The 18,390-nt window shown below is 36.2% G+C and overlaps 1 protein-coding gene across 4 annotated transcripts in view; it reads right to left on the bottom strand.

The window, feature by feature from the left end:
- Sick (sickie) overlaps positions 1-18,390 on the bottom strand; it is a 273,720-nt gene that overhangs the window by 228,229 nt on the left and 27,101 nt on the right. The window contains exons 1-2 of one of the 4 annotated variants that reach the window (XM_064050451.1): positions 15,684-15,787; positions 14,268-14,458 (exon numbers count right to left, since the gene is read on the bottom strand). The exons of 2 other annotated variants lie outside the window; for them this stretch is intronic. In XM_064050451.1, the coding sequence (XP_063906521.1) occupies positions 14,268-14,351 (84 nt within the window). In that variant the 5' untranslated portion in view covers positions 14,352-14,458; positions 15,684-15,787. Of the gene's footprint in view, positions 1-14,267; positions 14,459-15,683; positions 15,788-18,390 lie in introns of those variants that run through there. One more of the 4 variants, XM_064050452.1, reaches the window with a different exon arrangement.

Here is an 18,390-nt window from a genome sequence, read left to right as displayed (position 1 = left end):
TTTGTGTAACATTCAAATCATTTTCATTATTCTATTCATTAAAATAACGTCATCAAATTGTTGGTGGGGATGATTAGCCAAATTCTTACATGATATCTGTAGGGGCCATGAAACGTCGAGAACTCGATTACTTCGCTTAGTTATTTCTCGTTTTTAAATTTTTGGGTTGGTTTTATCTCAAAATATTTTGATTCTAAGTTGACTTCCACCAAAGCACCGGTACTCAATTAGCCGCCTAAAACATCATTACAAAACAGGTCAGCGTTCGTTGGTCAACTCTAAATCAAAACGTTTCACGCTATTTTCGCTCAAATAACAGCCTGTAAAAACAACAGAGGAATTACTTAATCTCGTCTGGCACATAATTAATGGAGAATAAGTCTCTCTTCTCCACCTACGCCTACGCGATAGCACGAAAAACTCTTCCGCTTCACCTAAATTTCCCAACAATTCCGCGATAAATCCGTGAATGAGTCCCACTTTTGCGGATTTCCTCTTCTAAATAGCACTCGAGTGGAGTATCGAACCTGGTGGGACCTCTCGACAAACTTATCTAGAATACTATCTAGCAAAGTGTTATCGGATGCCCACTCACTTCGATGATCCTTCACCAATACTCGTGCTCGCCTTCTGATAGCAAACATGACTGGGAATAGACATTTTTCTATCTAGAGAAAGATTTATGCTCATGTATGCACGCTTCGAAAATAGCTTTTGGGTAAAGCGTACGTTATCGTGTTTAGAAGAGAATTATTTTGGCAGAAAAGATGAATTTAATGTTCAGTGGTTTGATGCAACGCGTGCACATAATAACACGGCACATTTTGAGTGACCTCGTTTGTAGTGTTTATTATTGGATGCGTGTAAACTAATAAAATAGAGGTTTCTGCACTCGTGATACATTTTCATCACGTGGCTTGAGCTTTCGCCACGAACTCGTCCAAAATAATTTTAGATTTAACCTCGAAGCACTAAAACTATATTAAGTCTAGTTTTGGACGGTTGGAAAATTTTCCTTGACCCGAGCGAGACCTCCCTGACTCACTCCGCACACTTAATTTTACTGAAATTTGTTTACGATGTAACGATGGACACGCTTCGATTAATAAAACGATCATTTTATTACCCCTCGAAAAGACGAGAGCTTTTGTTGATGGACAAGTGGAGGTTGTGACGTCATTGCGTGGTGGAATTCCTACTGAAAAATATAGAAGTCATATTGTCCCGATTAGAGGAAGTCGACGTTGGGTATGAAGTGGATGTTTTACATGACAGTGAAGGTCCCCCTTTTTATAGAAGACAGCCGAAATTTATGAGTGTAGGAGATGAAAAGTTTTAAACAAAAAGAACACATTTTTTTTTTTTGGTGTGTTGTGTTTGTGAGGGCGTTACATTATTTCTTTACCAGTTATCCACATTATCAAACGTCAGATTTTAATATAACGTAAATTATAAACTCACTTTTAAGTCGTCAGTGTTGATAGCTGATTAATTACATTTACAGCCTGGTCAGGAGGGCTGGTGTCGAGGTGAATCGGTCATAACAACAATTATGCAACCTGTAAAATGTGATTGGGGATGTGAGCCATCGATTCCTAAAGTCGATGTGGCGAATTTGCTAATCGGGTATTACTTTTTAAATAGTGAGTCCGTGTTATTTTAGCTATTATCAGTCAACAAGGTTGGTACTACTTTATCAAGAATATGACTGCTTTAATTAACAATTATTTCATCAATCAATGAGCTCTGTCCTAATGGTTGGAATCACACATGGTCCATACTGTCCGGTACAGAGTGTACAATGAGCACTAAGGGAAAACCGCACGAAGTGCTCACTCTCATACCGTCGTAGGGTATAGTACGGAGTCTACAAGGGGCGAAGGGGAAGGCCGCGCGACGCACCCAGCTCCTGCTACTATCCCAGGTCTAGTACCAAAGGGTGCAGTGACACCAAGGGAATAACCGCACGAGGTGTCCACTTTGATACTAGTCCTTTGACCACAGACATCAGGATTGATGTCCGCACCGTACCCGCAACAACAGGCACATACCCGCAACAACAGGTATTTCTTCGCCCGCAACAACAGGCATAAACCCGCAACAACAGGTCTCTTCGCCCGCAACAACAGGCATAAAGGTATCACAGGAAGGCGGACAGCCTAATCAAATTAGCTCGACATGTCAAGGCTCATTTCATCACTTTTACTATTTCAATATCTCTCAGGATTATGTTAACATTATTTGACAACTGACTCGGTACCATTTATCAATAATCATGTCAAATACAACAATAACAACAAGGAACGGACTCACCAAATTACAGTAGATAATCCAATTAGCTTTTACAACAATTAACAACGCAGATTACACCTTAGTGAAATCTCACTCACATCACCCCTAAGACCGATAACTCAGTGATACACTCACCTCAACACTTTTTGAACAACCGTAACACGGAACTGTTAAATTTTCGTCTTAATCGGTACGCGTCCGTTTTACAACTGAAATCTTTATCCAGGCCTTTTTAGTTACACCCTCTCAACAGAAACACAGTCAACCAATCAACCCCAATCTGGTCTATTTTCTTTGGGTCACACATGTGGTTTCTGTTTTTGCCTGCGACTGCGATAATCTCAGATTTGTTTCGCTCAAGTGTAGGTCGCTGGACCACCCGCACCCCTGCATCGCAGGCCATTAGTAGGCGTGTGAAAGGACATAGGCCATTCCCCAGTTTCTGGGAAATATATATTTTTACGAGCCCCAAATTAGCATGAAACTCTTAACTGCATGCTTCTACACCCCAAATATAAAAAAAATATGAAGAGAAGCACATGTTAAGTACAAACCTATCTTACAACTCGGCCATCCTGCGAACAACTCGCCCCGAGTTGCCGTTGTGGTGTTTAATTCGAGTCGCCATCGGATAAAATCACCCCGTCCTCGCCACTCTCGCTATCGGTGGCGTCGGAAATGCCTCCAGGTGGGCACCAGGGTCTCATCCGATCGACAGCGATGACTCTGTCGTAGCCGGCTTTATTTCTTGTCCGATGTGACTTCTCCATACCCTGCACCACATACCGGTCGTTTGGCAGGATCGACTTCACGACCATGGGTCCACTGTAGGGTGGAATTAATTTCCGACTTGTCCCGGTCGTTGTTACGTTCTTCGCGATTAGTACGAGATCACCCTCTTTATATTTTCTCGCCTTTTTTTCGTCGTTTATCGAAATGTCGCTTTTGTTGTTCTTGATTTTGAGCAATCTTTGCCGCAGCCTCTTGTCTGGATGTAACAAGATCGGTCAAGATCGACGATATTTGCGAAACTTCATCTCAGAGCGTCATGTCAGTACTGTTTCGAGGCGAATACCCCAACAACAGTTGGCTTGCTCTTATGCTCGTGGATTTATTTATCACATTATTAATTGCAAATTGAACAGGTGTAATCTACTCATCCCAGCGATCTTCCTCTATTGTGGATGTTAGTAACGACGATAAAATTGTCCGGTTTTTTTTTTAACATGTCTGGTCTGATTTTGTTCACAAAATCTGTGAAACTGACTCGATGTAAATGCGGTACCTTGATCCGAAATGATTACTTTAGGTATTCCGTAAGCGGCGAATATGTCTTTGAAATTCTCTACAATAATTCTAGTTTTTGTTGATTTCACTGCACAGAGAATTACAAGTTTGGTGGATGCGCTGAATTTTCTGATCTGTCAGTTGATCCGATAACCCCCAGTCTGCCTTTACCATGTGAAATACGTTCTTCGATTTCTTCCCTTTCACCGAATTTTTCTTGAAATCTCTGCCCACATCAATGTACGCCGTTGCGAGTTTGCCGTTAACGAGAACTTTTTTTTTTTGTAAAATTTGGAGTTGTGGGGATCGGATTTTGTGTAAGCTATTTATGAGATTGATTTGTCTGCCTGCGTGTCATTTTCCTTACGGAAACAGTTGGCCTCTAAGTGACCTCTTCCCCGACAGTACGTACATCGTACTGTATCAGCGGCGTCACGTGCCCTCCGATTCGGACAGTACTTGGAATAGTGGCCGTTCTTACCACAGTGGTAACAATGAGCTGCCGACCTCTCCGACATTCCGTTTGTACTTGACCCAAAACGTTCCGGTTTCTCATGAAGATGCGAATAGCTCTTTGATGTTGACGAATGGGGGTGCGAATAGTTTCTCGATGTCGACGGTCGTGGTGTCGTAGACACGCCGTTTATCGCCGATAAGTACTGAAATAGCGACTCCGGTGTTTGGTGATTACCCGCTGTTGCCCCTGTCTTAGCGACTACGTCGTCAATGCCGCCAATTATACACGACACCGCATCGGACCCGACAATTTTACACCCCGTCAACATTGCGTTTTTCTCGTAGAAATACTTATCATACGTCTCTTCCGGACGCTTTCTACGACGCATCATGTTCACCAGGTCCTCATAAAAATTGCGTTTTGAGGGAAATGCAGTTTTTATGCGTTCTTTCCACTCACCCCACGTTGATTTCAGGGTGGTTTGTCCCCTGTACCATGTTTCGGCTAATCCGCGAAGTTTCGATAATGCATAATAAATCGTGGCGTCTTCAGGCCACTTAAAAATCTCGCTCAATTCGTCGACCTTGTTACACCAGGACTCGGCATTTTGTTCTCGGTCATCCGGATTAAAATAAGGCACCACTTCGCCCTTTGTCAGATAAGACGGTCGACTATTGCCCGCTTGTTGAATGAACGTCGTCATTACTTCGGTCAACCTGTCTATCGAGCTCGTTGTTTCGCGAGATTCGGTGCGCGAAAAATGATCGCTCGTCTGAGGGGACGGAGATTCCCGTGACTGTTGACGACGAGGACGACCCATTCTGATTTATTACTAAATAAAATAAATAGTCAATTTTTACCCATTCAATGTGACTCACCTCGAGCACCCGTAACACAAATTTTGGGAGATTGAAAGTCTGACATACTCTATTAGCAGATTTTGGTTAGTTCAATTTAAAATTGTTTTACACTCCGACGACGACAATTTAAACTAATGATCTATTCTTTCGGACACATGAGTGTCAGATCCCACTTCTGATAAATTATGTAGGAGATGAAAAGTTTTAAACAAAAAGAACACATTTTTTTTTTTTGGTGTGTTGTGTTTGTGAGGGCGTTACATTATTTCTTTACCAGTTATCCACATTATCAAACGTCAGATTTTAATATAACGTAAATTATAAACTCACTTTTAAGTCGTCAGTGTTGATAGCTGATTAATTACATTTACAGCCTGGTCAGGAGGGCTGGTGTCGAGGTGAATCGGTCATAACAACAATTATGCAACCTGTAAAATGTGATTGGGGATGTGAGCCATCGATTCCTAAAGTCGATGTGGCGAATTTGCTAATCGGGTATTACTTTTTAAATAGTGAGTCCGTGTTATTTTAGCTATTATCAGTCAACAAGGTTGGTACTACTTTATCAAGAATATGACTGCTTTAATTAACAATTATTTCATCAATCAATGAGCTCTGTCCTAATGGTTGGAATCACACATGGTCCATACTGTCCGGTACAGAGTGTACAATGAGCACTAAGGGAAAACCGCACGAAGTGCTCACTCTCATACCGTCGTAGGGTATAGTACGGAGTCTACAAGGGGCGAAGGGGAAGGCCGCGCGACGCACCCAGCTCCTGCTACTATCCCAGGTCTAGTACCAAAGGGTGCAGTGACACCAAGGGAATAACCGCACGAGGTGTCCACTTTGATACTAGTCCTTTGACCACAGACATCAGGATTGATGTCCGCACCGTACCCGCAACAACAGGCACATACCCGCAACAACAGGTATTTCTTCGCCCGCAACAACAGGCATAAACCCGCAACAACAGGTCTCTTCGCCCGCAACAACAGGCATAAAGGTATCACAGGAAGGCGGACAGCCTAATCAAATTAGCTCGACATGTCAAGGCTCATTTCATCACTTTTACTATTTCAATATCTCTCAGGATTATGTTAACATTATTTGACAACTGACTCGGTACCATTTATCAATAATCATGTCAAATACAACAATAACAACAAGGAACGGACTCACCAAATTACAGTAGATAATCCAATTAGCTTTTACAACAATTAACAACGCAGATTACACCTTAGTGAAATCTCACTCACATCACCCCTAAGACCGATAACTCAGTGATACACTCACCTCAACACTTTTTGAACAACCGTAACACGGAACTGTTAAATTTTCGTCTTAATCGGTACGCGTCCGTTTTACAACTGAAATCTTTATCCAGGCCTTTTTAGTTACACCCTCTCAACAGAAACACAGTCAACCAATCAACCCCAATCTGGTCTATTTTCTTTGGGTCACACATGTGGTTTCTGTTTTTGCCTGCGACTGCGATAATCTCAGATTTGTTTCGCTCAAGTGTAGGTCGCTGGACCACCCGCACCCCTGCATCGCAGGCCATTAGTAGGCGTGTGAAAGGACATAGGCCATTCCCCAGTTTCTGGGAAATATATATTTTTACGAGCCCCAAATTAGCATGAAACTCTTAACTGCATGCTTCTACACCCCAAATATAAAAAAAATATGAAGAGAAGCACATGTTAAGTACAAACCTATCTTACATGAGTTTTAAAATTAGCCCGAATACACAAGAAATACGAGCTTTTATGTTGATTAAAGTTTAACAGCTGTAGTATTAGCGAGTTGCTTGCATTTCATAAACAAGCAATAGTGCTCATGTCTGGAATTTGTTATCTTGCGGTGGATCTTACCATAAATAAGAGTGCCATAACGCTAGAGTATCGGTGTGTTTCTCTAATTGCTGAGTTATAAATTAGTTCGGAAGCGAGGAAAGATAGAACTGATGCTTACTTATATATCATATTTTCAAAGATCAACTTCTAGACACCTCAAGAGGTCATTTTATTTACTAATGTTGCTACATTAAGCGACGTAATTTCCACAACTTTTCGTCAAACATCAAAAGAAAGCCCGTTTATTTAATGAGCGAATGTTTATTAGTAGCTGACTTTCCTTTGTTCTCCCCTTTTGTCTAGATGTTTATCTTTTGTGGCATAAGTATATTTACATTTTTCTTGTTGCGTGGTGATAGAATCAAGAGCAAAAGTCAACTTACTCTAAAATGCTTAAATTTTCGCTGATAATTTTTCATTATTAAGAACGAACAAATTGGTCATAAATTAGTTTTGACTTGTTTATGCCACTCTGCACAGACCATAAACGCGCGTCTATATTTTAACTTCGAGCTGAATAAATGTCAAGTAGCTCTTATCATTCTGCAGTGTATGCTTCAGTTAATGCACTTTCGCACGTTTCGTTACAGCTTATTACATTATGGGCGTTATTAAACATCTGTGTGCCATTAATAAATAATATTAATGGTTTTGGCGGATGCGCTGGGACATTTTAATTGAGTCTTATTCTGGTTTAATTATTAATTGGAAACAAGTAAAAAAAAATTGTGGGCGCACAATCTGAAAGGTTATGACGGTTATTTTTAATTCTTTTTCACTATTAACTATGTAACTATAAAATTTTATACTGTTGAAATTTTGGTGGATGCGCTGGGGTGCACTAAATAAAATAAAACTACAACTTTTTTTGTTCTAATAGCACGCAATAATTAAACCCAAAATAAATACTCCTTCTGTGCTACGAAATACCGGCCATAAATTTATTTCCCACTACTAAAGAACATTAAATAATTCTTAATCGAATATCTTGTATAATAAAATCCACTATAAAGCTTTATTGCTTTTAATTCAGAATCCTTATAGCGCACGGTGCTGTAATTTATGAACGCATTATGTTTCTTTGAGGGCAAATTGTAGTGGGTTTAAACTTAGATCGAGATTGTAAAATCGGAATATGAGGCGGTTTTATTATTAAACAGCTTTTAACGTTCAATTGAGAGCCATAAAGAGAGCGACCTGAACTGCAGCCACTTAAAATTTCTCGAGCTTTCAATTTTCAATTTTTGGATGTTCCGATTTTTTAATTTTTAATTTTTTTAATTTTTAATCCATTTTTCTAATTTTCTCTTTTAATATGTAATAATGATCATACTATTTAAAAATTTTCACTTTTTCAATTTTCCGATTTTACAGTTTTTGGGTTTTCCAATTTTTCGATTCGATTTATTTATTCTTCTTTCCAATTTTTTGATTCATTAATTTTTTTCGATTTTTAGATTTCAATGTTTCAATTTCTCGTTGCTTCAGTCTTTCTCCATCTTTTAGTTTGTCGATTTTTCAATTTTTTTGTTTTTTGAATTTCCAAAAAAAATGGTTAAACATGGTTCAGTCGACTGAAAATTGGTGTCAGATTGTGAATAATTTTCCGCCAGTTACAAATCCGAAATCGCCGTCACGACATCTATTGCGATAAAGGTAAAATATGATTCCAAAATTTTCAAAAATTTTCCAAAAAAATGGTTCAAATTGGTTCAATCTACCGAAAATTGGTGTCAAACTTTGGATAATCATCCGCCAATTGAAAATCCGAAATTGTCTGCACGACATCTACTCAAAAAAAGTAAAGTTTGATTCCAAAATTTTCTAAAATTTCTAAAAAAAATGATTAAAATTGGCTGAAAATTTGTGTCAAATTATGGATAATCTTGCACCAATTACAAATCTGAAATCGCCGTCACGATATCTGTTTCAATACACACGAAAAATGAATTCAATAATTCCAAAAAATTTTCAAAAAAATGGCTAAAATGGGTTCATTCGACTGAAAATTAGTGTCAAACTCCATACAATCTTCCGCCATTTACGAATATGAAATCGCCGTCACGGCATCTATTCCAAGAAACACGAAAAGTGAATTCAAAATTAAAAAAAAAAAAATCCAAAAAAATTGTTCAAATTGGTTCAATCCACTGAAAATTGGTGTCAAATTGTTGATAATCTTCCGCTAGTTACAAATTTGAAACCGCCGTCACGATATTTATTCCGACAAATACGAAATGTGATTTCAAAATTTTCAAAAATTGGTTGATTCGACCAAAAGTTGGTGTCAAATCTTGAATAATCTTCCACTAGTTCCAAATCTGAAATCGCCGTCAGGATATCTGTTCCAATAAACACGAAAAATCGGTTCCAAATTTTCAAATCATTTGAATCGACCGAAATTTAGTGTCAAATTGTAGATAATCTTCCGCTAGTTACAAATCCGAAATTGTCTTCACGACATCTACTCAAATAAAAGTAAAATTTGATTCCAAAATTTTCTAAAATTTCTCAAAAAAATGATTAAAATTGACTCAATCCACTGAAAATTGCTGTCAAATTGTGGATACTCTTCCACCAATTACAAATCCGAAATCGCCATCACGATATCTGTTTCAATAAACACGAAAAATGAATTCAAAATTTTCAAAAAAATGGCTAAAATGGGTTCAATCGAATGAAAATTGGTGTCAAACTCTATATAATCTTCCAGCAATTGTGAAATTGAAATCGCCGTCACGACATTTATTCCAACAAACACGAAAAGTGGGTGCAAAATTTTCAAAAATTTTCCAAAAATATGGTTAAAATTTGTTCAAGCGACCCAAAATTGGTGTCAAATTGTTGATAATCTTCCGCGAACTACAAGTGCTAAAACGCCGTCATGATATCTGTTTTAATAAGCACGGAAAATGAGTTCAAAATTTCCAAAAATTTTCCAAAAAAAGGGTCAAAATCATTTGAATCAACCGAAATTTAGTGTCAAATTGTCGATAATCTTCCGCTAGTTACAAATCCGAAATTGTTTTCACGACATCTACTCAAATAAACGTAAAATTTTATTCCAAAATTTTCTAAAATTTCTCAAAAAAAATTATTAAAATCGGCTCAATTCACTGAAAATTGATGTCAAATTATGGATAATCTTGCACCAATTAGAAATCCGAAAATAAACACGAAAAATTAATTAAATATTTCCAAAAAATTTTTAAAAAAGTGGCTAAAATGGGTTCAATCGACTGAAAAATGGTGTCAAACTCTATATAATCTTCCGGCAATTGTGAATCTGAAATCGCCGAAAATTGGTGTCAAATTGTAAATAATCTTCCACTAGTTAAAAATTTGAAATCGTTGTCAGGTTAACTGTTCCAATAAACACGAAAACTGGAAAATTTTTCAAAAATATGGTTAAAATTTGTTCAATCGACCGAAAATTGGTGTCAAATTGTAGATCATCTTCTGCCAACTACAAGTGCGAATTCATCATCATGATATCTGTTTCAATAAACACGAAAAGTAGATTCAAAATTTTCAAAAATTTTCCAAAAAAAAAAGATTAAAATTTCGTCAATCGACCGAAAATTGGTGTTAAATTGTAGATAATCTTCCACCACCTACAAGTCCGAAATCGCTGTCACGATATCTGTTCCAATAAACACGAAAAGTGAACTCAAAATTTTCAAAAATTTTCCAAAAATGGTCAAAATCATTTCAGTCGACTGAAAATTAGTGTGAAATTCTAGATAATAATCTTCCATCAGTTAAAAATCTGAAATTGCTGTTACGATATCTATGTATTTCAATAAATATGAAAAGTGAATTCAAAATTTTCAAAAATTTTCCAAAAAAAGTGGTTAAAATTAGTTCAGTCGACTGAAAATTGGTGTCAAATTGTATATAATCTTCCGCTACTTACAAATCTGAAACTGCCATCAAGATATCTGTTCCAACAAACACGAAAAGTGAGTTCAAAATTTTCAAAAATTTTCCAAAAAAATGGTTACAATCATTTCAGTCGACCGAAAATTGGTGGCAAATTATAGATAATCTTCCGCTAACTAGAAGTGCGAAATCGCCGTCATGGTATCTGTTTCAATAAACACGGAAGTGAATTCAAAATTTACAAAAATTCCCAAAAGAAAAGGTTAAAATTGGTTCAATCGACCGAAAGTTGGTGTCAAATTGTAGATAATCTTCCGCTAGTTGCAAACCAAAAATTTCCGTCAGGATATCTGTTCCAATAAATACGAGAAGTGGATTCAAAATTTTCAAAAATTTTCCAAAAAAATTGTTAAAATTTCTTCAATCGACCGACAATTGGTGTCAAATTGTAGATAATCTTCCACTAGTTACAAATTTGAAATCGCTGTCAGGATAACTGTTCCAATCAACACGAAAACTGAATTCAAAATTTTCAAAAATTTTTCAAAAATATGGTTAAAATTTGTTCAGTCGACTGAAAATTGGTGTCAAATTGTAGATCGTCTTCTGCCAACTACAAGTGCGAAATCGTCATCATGATATCTGTTTCAATAAACACGAAAAGTGGGTTAAAAAATTTCAAAAATTTTCCAAAAAAATGGTTAAAATGTCTTCAATCGAACGAAAATTGGTGTCAAATTGTAGATAATCTTCCGCTGGTTACAAATCTGACATTGCCGTGAGGATATCTGTTCCAATAAACACGAAAAGTGGGTTCAAAATTTAAAAAAAAAATCCAAAAAAATGATTAAAATTTCTTCAATTGACCAAGGATTGGTGTCAAATTGTAGGTAATCTTCTTCCAGTTACAAATATAAAATCGCTGTCGGGATATCTGTTCCCATAAACACGAAAAGTGAATTCAAAATTTTCAAAAATTTCCAAAAAAATAGTTAAAATCTTTTCAATCGACCGAAAGTTAGTGGCAATTTGTAGATAATCTTCCGCTAATTCGAAAACTGAAATCGCCATCAAGATGTTTGTTCTAATAAACATGAAATGTGGGAAATTTTCAAAAATTTTCAAAAAAATGGTTAAAATGTCTTCAATCGACCGAAAATTGGTGTCAAATCGTAGTTAATCTTCCACTAGTTACAAACCTGAAATCGCTGTCAGGATAACTGTTCCCATAAACACGAAAAGTGAATTCAAAATTTTCAAAAATTTCCAAAAAAATAGTTACAATCAATTCAATCGACCGAAAGTTGGAGGCAATTTGTTGATAATCTTCCTCTAATTCGAAAACTGAAACCGCCATCAAGATATGTGTTCTAATAAACACGAAAAGTGGGTTCAAAATTTTCAAAAATTTTCCAAAAAAATGGTTAAAATTTCTTCAATCGACCGAAAATTGGTGTCAAGTTCTTGATAAATCTCCCACCAGTTACAAACATGAAATCGCTGTCAGGATAACTGTTCCAATAAACACGAAAACTGGTGTCAAAATTTTCAAAAAATTTCTAAAAAAAAAATGGTTAAAATTTATTCACTCGACCGAAAATTGGTGTCAAATTGTAGATAATTTTCCGCGAACTACAAGTGCGAAATCGCCGTCATGATATCTGTTTCAATAAACACGAAAAGTGGGTTCTAAATTTTCAAAAATTTTGCAAAAAAATGGTTAAAGTTTCTTCAATCCACCGACAATTGGTGTCAAATTGTAGATAATCTTCCACTAGTTACAAATTTGAAATCGCTGTCAGGATAACTGTTCCAATCAACACGAAAACTGAATTCAAAATTTTCAAAAATAAAAAAAAAAATGGTTAAAATTAGTGCAATTGACCGAAAATTGGTGTCAAATTGTAGATCATCTTCTGCCAACTACAAGTGCGAATTCATCATCATGATATCTGTTTCAATAAACACGAAAAGTAGATTCAAAATTTTCAAAAATTTTCCAAAAAAATAGTTACAATCATTTCAATCGACCGAAAGTTGGTGTCAATTTATAGCTAATTTTCCGCTAATTCGAAAACTAAAATCGCCATCAAGATATCTGTTCCAATAAACACAAAAACCGAATTCAAAATTTTCAAAAAACTTTCAAAAAATTTTCAAAAATATGATTAAAATCTGTTCAATCGACCGCTAGTTACAAATCTGAAATTGCCATCAGCATATCTGTTCTAATACAAACTTGAAATCGCTGTCAGGATAACTGTTCCAATAAACACGAAAACTGAATTCAAAATTTTCAAAAATTTTTCAAAAATATGGTTACAAATCTGAAATTGCCGTCAGCATATCTGTTCTAATAAACACGAAAAGTGGGTTCAAAGTTTTCAAAAATTTTCCAAAAAATGGTCAAAATCATTTCAGTCGACTGAAAATTAGTGTGAAATTCTAAATAACAATCTTCCACGAGTTACAAATCTGAAATCGCCGTTACGATATCTATTTCAATAAATACGAAAAGTGAATTCAAAATTTTCAAAAATTTTCCAAAAAAAATTGAACGTTTAGCGAAGAAACTGAAAGCGGATTCGTAACTACTAGTATATAAGTATAATTTCATATAATATTCAAAACAGACATACAAAATTTGACAACATTTGGTCTACCAGTTTCGGAGATTACGTGTCCAACAAAAATGGATACAGACACCAGGGGTCATGAAACGTCGAGAAAACATAAAAGTGGCAATTCGTCCGAAAAACATTCGATTTCATCCAATATCAATAAATTAAAAGTATTACGGTCCAGTAACGACAATATTAATTTCACGCCAAATTGGTTTCTACAACAATTTCCTGCCACAAATTACGCTCACCTAATCAACCCCTAATCGATCATTATCAACGTTGTAACACACAATGATGTAATAAACCCGTTACGAGTAAGAATAAAGACAAAGAACATCATTTTTGGTTGATAGACTTGTCGATTTTTTAATGGTAGAGAAAATTTTAGTTTCTTTTATTTTGTAGCGAAACGTGTCATTTTCCCTCAGGTGCGCATCCGTTCAATCAAGTTCCCAAAAGTAAATACACTTTTCGTCTTGTGTGAATTTATCAAAGGAAAGAGAATTGGGAATTGGCAGAGATCAGAGAGCGCCTGAATCTTCTCCCGGTTTTCTCATTTTAGAAGTTTTCAGCTACGTCGTAAATCATCGCACAACACACATACAGAGGCGTCTGTGTAAACTAGGGTGGATGTTTTTACATACTCCGAGAGGGAAATAAGATTTTATTGGTCATTTTTCCGCTCGATATTAGTCGAAAATGATTTATTTTGATTATTTGGCACGAAATCTGAAACGCCTAATTAAATTAGTCCGCCTTTCGTTTCGTTTGAAGTCACTCTTTCATCTTTGAGGTTTTTCGTTTAATGGATGGGTCGGCTAAGAAGTGGAAAGTTTCGGGATGAGTGAAACAAAGCCTAATCGTTTTATGTCTACATGACTCATTAAGGACTTTGCTTGCTTAATCCAGTCATTAATCAACGTTCAAAATTTAGTTGTAAGTTAACCGACTTGAATCGGCGTTCGGCTGATTACGTCCACCTGTAAGCCTAATAAAGACCTCAACTAACCTGAACAATGGACTTTGTTTGCTTGCTGATGTCATCTGTTGAGCCCTGCGTGGAACGAGGCCCTCTGATACACCCCGGAAACATATCCTGGCTTATCCCGTCACCAGATTTCCGCCATTTCACAACACTGTCACACAATACACAAATTTACCCCAGTTCGAAGCACGGAAACGGCATCTTAATTAATCGAACTATTATAATTTAATAAAAAAAAAATCAAATTGCTTGCTTTGACAAAAATAAAGCCATTAGTGCGTTCGTACATGACAACGTGACCGGAAATCCGTCATTACACATTCTCGATCACGTTCGTCAAAAGCTTGGAATGGAACAATGCCTTGCATCATCGTCTCGCGAAAAAACCATTCATTATTCATTGGGATGATTGGTGTAACATTGTGGACTTCATGCCTGACGTGCTGACTTAAAAGTGAACCGGACTTTTTTGTCGGTTTCGATTTTAACCGGATTAGTTCAAAGCGCCTCATATTAGCCACCTGTATGTAAAGACACACAATTCCTGAATTAATTATCCTTTATCTCGGCTTTATCCTTTAATGTAGGCGGAATCCCTGCACGGAACTTTGTAATTGCAATGATCTGAGGACACACTAAATGCTTGATTAAAATTCAGACACTTCGACATTACTGTGGGAAAATTTTCGCCTCGATTAGAATTACTAGGACGTTGAGTGACCAGTGGCGAATAAAAATCGGACTATGTCGTGTCTAGGTGGAATTTTAAATGGACATCTGGCCAAAATTTCGGCATCACAAAGACAATTATTTTGAGCCGCACACGGAACAGATGATATCACGTTGAGAATAAATTTAGGGCTTAATCAACACCGCCGACTACATTTTAATGAAATTATAGCTTCATTTATCATTTACTTGATGTATGATGTAGTTAGAGTTGTCGTGTGAATAAATAAACAGAAAAGTTGAGATGAATTTGTGATAACACGAAACAATGTATGTAAAATTTTTCTCATCGGATTTTTTAATCAAATCTGAATACTGTTCACTTGACTTTCCCTTGATCGAAACTGACAAAAGAGCAAGATATGTAACTAGTTCAAGTTAATCAAAATGCCTTAGGCAGACATCTTCTGAGAGGGTTTTAACAAGCAGCTACTACCCTCCAGCTTCCACATCCCATTACGATTGGGGGGGGGGTGTTTTAAAAAAAACATTACAAAATTTATCCGTCTAGAATTAATTGATATTGTTCTAGTCTAGAACAAAAAGAAACAAAACAAAATTCTTTTTCATTCACCCCCAATTCCCAACCAATTAATCCTAGACACCCGAAACTTCGCACATGCATAAAACACCACCTGCCCCCCACCACATGGCTCTAACCCCATTTTTCGCAAACACCCCTCATACCAAGCACTGTTCCGCCGCCCTCACCTAATTACCGCCCCCGCTCGAGTGGCCCATTTTTCAGCGCGAACTCGGCTCGCACATTTTTCGAGGCACTTCCGAACGCACTCCGGCCGTCCAATTTCAGTCTCTCCTCCCGAACCGGCTGAAAACACTACTGAAATCGGCCGACGTTTCGGACGGCGCCAAAGCACCCGCACGCAAGCGCGACACGCACCAAAACAGAAGACACGCGGCGGCGGCGACGCCGGCGTCCACCTGAAAAACGACGCTGGAACGTGCCGGGAGGAAGTGACGGCGGTGAATGACAGCGGGACTGTTTCTGTTTTGGAGGTGAAGGCTATTTCGAGATTGTGTGTTGAGGGAAAGATGCGAATGTTGGAAAGTTTTGGGATCGAGCACCACAACATTGGTGGCGTCGGTGGGATTGCATAAAGCGATTATTTCCCCGACAATCCAATTTTTCCACAATTAAAACTCGACAAAAGCAAACACAAATCTCGCTTGCACAAGAGACTACGATAATTTTGTCTGCTGTCAAGGTAACACACAATCGCGAAAAAACACAAAATCGGGAAGGAAACCACATACCGTGCTCTCGTGGCTGGATTTATGAATGCATGGTTGCATGATCGGCCAGAAAACAACTTTTAATCTACCCTCGATCCCTCCAGTTCGACTAAAATTTTCCTTGTGGTGTCACAAAGGATTTTACGTTGCTTTAGACACGAATATTGATAAGATGTAATTTGGTGGGATTAAACGTGGCACGTGGGGAGATTCTTAGAAATAGAACTAATAACGTAATGACCGAAAGAGAATATTTCGTGCGTAAAAAAACTAGGAATGTCGCTCACCGGAAACGATTTTTATAGAACAAAGTCATTTTTATCTCGGTTCTCTCATAATGGCACTAAATGAAGTCTTAATGTATGCTTAGTGGCCACTAATGCCCGAGTTACCATAAGCAAATCCAATTTCCAGAAGATAATGATCGTTTAAGACGTTTCCCACTCGTGCGTTGCGTTATCGTTTTAACACTCTTCCATTACACCCAGTACCCTTATTTCTAAATTAATTTATTTGAAATTGTTGGATTAAACTTTATCAAACGTAATCATGATTAATGTTCCCTCGAAAGTGACAGATTGCCCTATTTCAATCAATAGTCGCTTCATTCTCTCATCAGCTTTGTTGATGTAATGAATAGGTTCCTTAAACCCGGATCGATTGATTTATTACTCTCCACATAAAATCGTGGGACGATTTTAAATAAATTGTGGAAAATAAACACAGTGTGGAGGTCTTAATAGTGCGATATTAAAAAAAAGTGGTGGATTTTTTCACGGTGTATAGTAATTATGGTTGCGATTTCCTGGAGGAATTGGTCACCTGCTATTACGTTAGTTATTAAACTCCATTAAAAAATTAGCCAAAGGTAAATCCCGTTTTTTTTTTGTTTCTTCAGTTTTTCGATTTAAAATTTCTCGAGTTTGCAATTTTTTTCGATGCTTTAATTTTTCATTTCGCCAATTTTCGATTTGCAATTTTTGGTTTCGGTTTTATATTTTCTTTATTTTTGCAATTTTTCGATTTTTAAATGTTCCGATTTTATAATTTTTTGTTTTTTCAATTTAAATTCTTCAATTTATCCGTTTTTTTCGTGAATTTTACAATGTGCTAATCTTCGAGTTTTCAATTTAAAATTTTTCAGTTTTCCAATTTTCCAACTTCTGGATGCTTTTCGATTTGCAATTTCATGAGTTTTCAATTTTTTCAATTTGCAGTTTTTCCTTTGGGCTTTTTATTTTTCAGTTTATCGAATTTTCAACTTTTATATTTTTTAATTTTTCGTTTAGTTTTTTATAATTTTTAATATTTATGTTTACTTATTAATTTATTATTTAATTTTATTTCCATTTTTATTATTTGTTAATTATAACTTTTTCATTTATTCGATATTAAGGGCCGGTTTATAGAACAGCGAGTTAAATATTTAATCCTCGATTAGTTTAACAGAGGATTAAAATGTGGAATATGAGTCCGTGATTGGTTAAAATATCCGCGTTGCCTCGCAACGGACCTCAGTTAAAAGTTAATCGCGAATTAACTTTAACTTCGCTTTCTGTAAATCGGGTCTTAATTTATTAATTTCTGGATATTTAATTTTTCGATTCGCTTTTCTTCTTTTTAATTTTTCGATTCATTATTGCAATTAAATACGAAAAACTGCGAAATCGAAACAATGAAATCTTGTAAAATCGAAATATTAAAAATTTTAGAAATTGGAAAATCGAGGAATTTCAAAATCGAGAAATTGAAAATTTGAAAAATTAAATAAACGAAAAATTATGATATAAAGTCGAGAAAACGAAAATAAAATATCGAGAAAATGAAAAATAAAAATCAAGAATTTGAAAAATTGTGGAACGAAAAATCGGAAAATCCCAAAATTGCCAAATTGAATTTGGAAGTCGAGAAATTGAAAAACTGAAAAAATTATACATATTTGAAAAAATGAAAAAATATGAAATTTAAACTTGAAAACTCGAAAAATTAGAATTTCCAAATTTAAATATTTTAGTTTTTCAATTTTCCAATTTTTGAATTAACAATTTTTCGTTTCGGTTTATTGTTTTCTTTTTTCAATTATTCGATTTTTCAATTTTTCGATCTTATAATTTTTTGGTTTTCATAATTTTAATTTTTTCAATTTTTCGTTTCTTCAATTTTT

Source organism: Zophobas morio, unplaced genomic scaffold, assembly GCF_036711695.1.
Source record: "Zophobas morio isolate AGI-343-1 ecotype UQ-CSIRO unplaced genomic scaffold, CSIRO_AGI_Zmor_V1 ptg000008l, whole genome shotgun sequence".
In the NCBI taxonomy this organism is placed as follows: domain Eukaryota; kingdom Metazoa; phylum Arthropoda; class Insecta; order Coleoptera; family Tenebrionidae; genus Zophobas; species Zophobas morio.
This window is presented reverse-complemented; position numbering and strand designations above follow the sequence as displayed.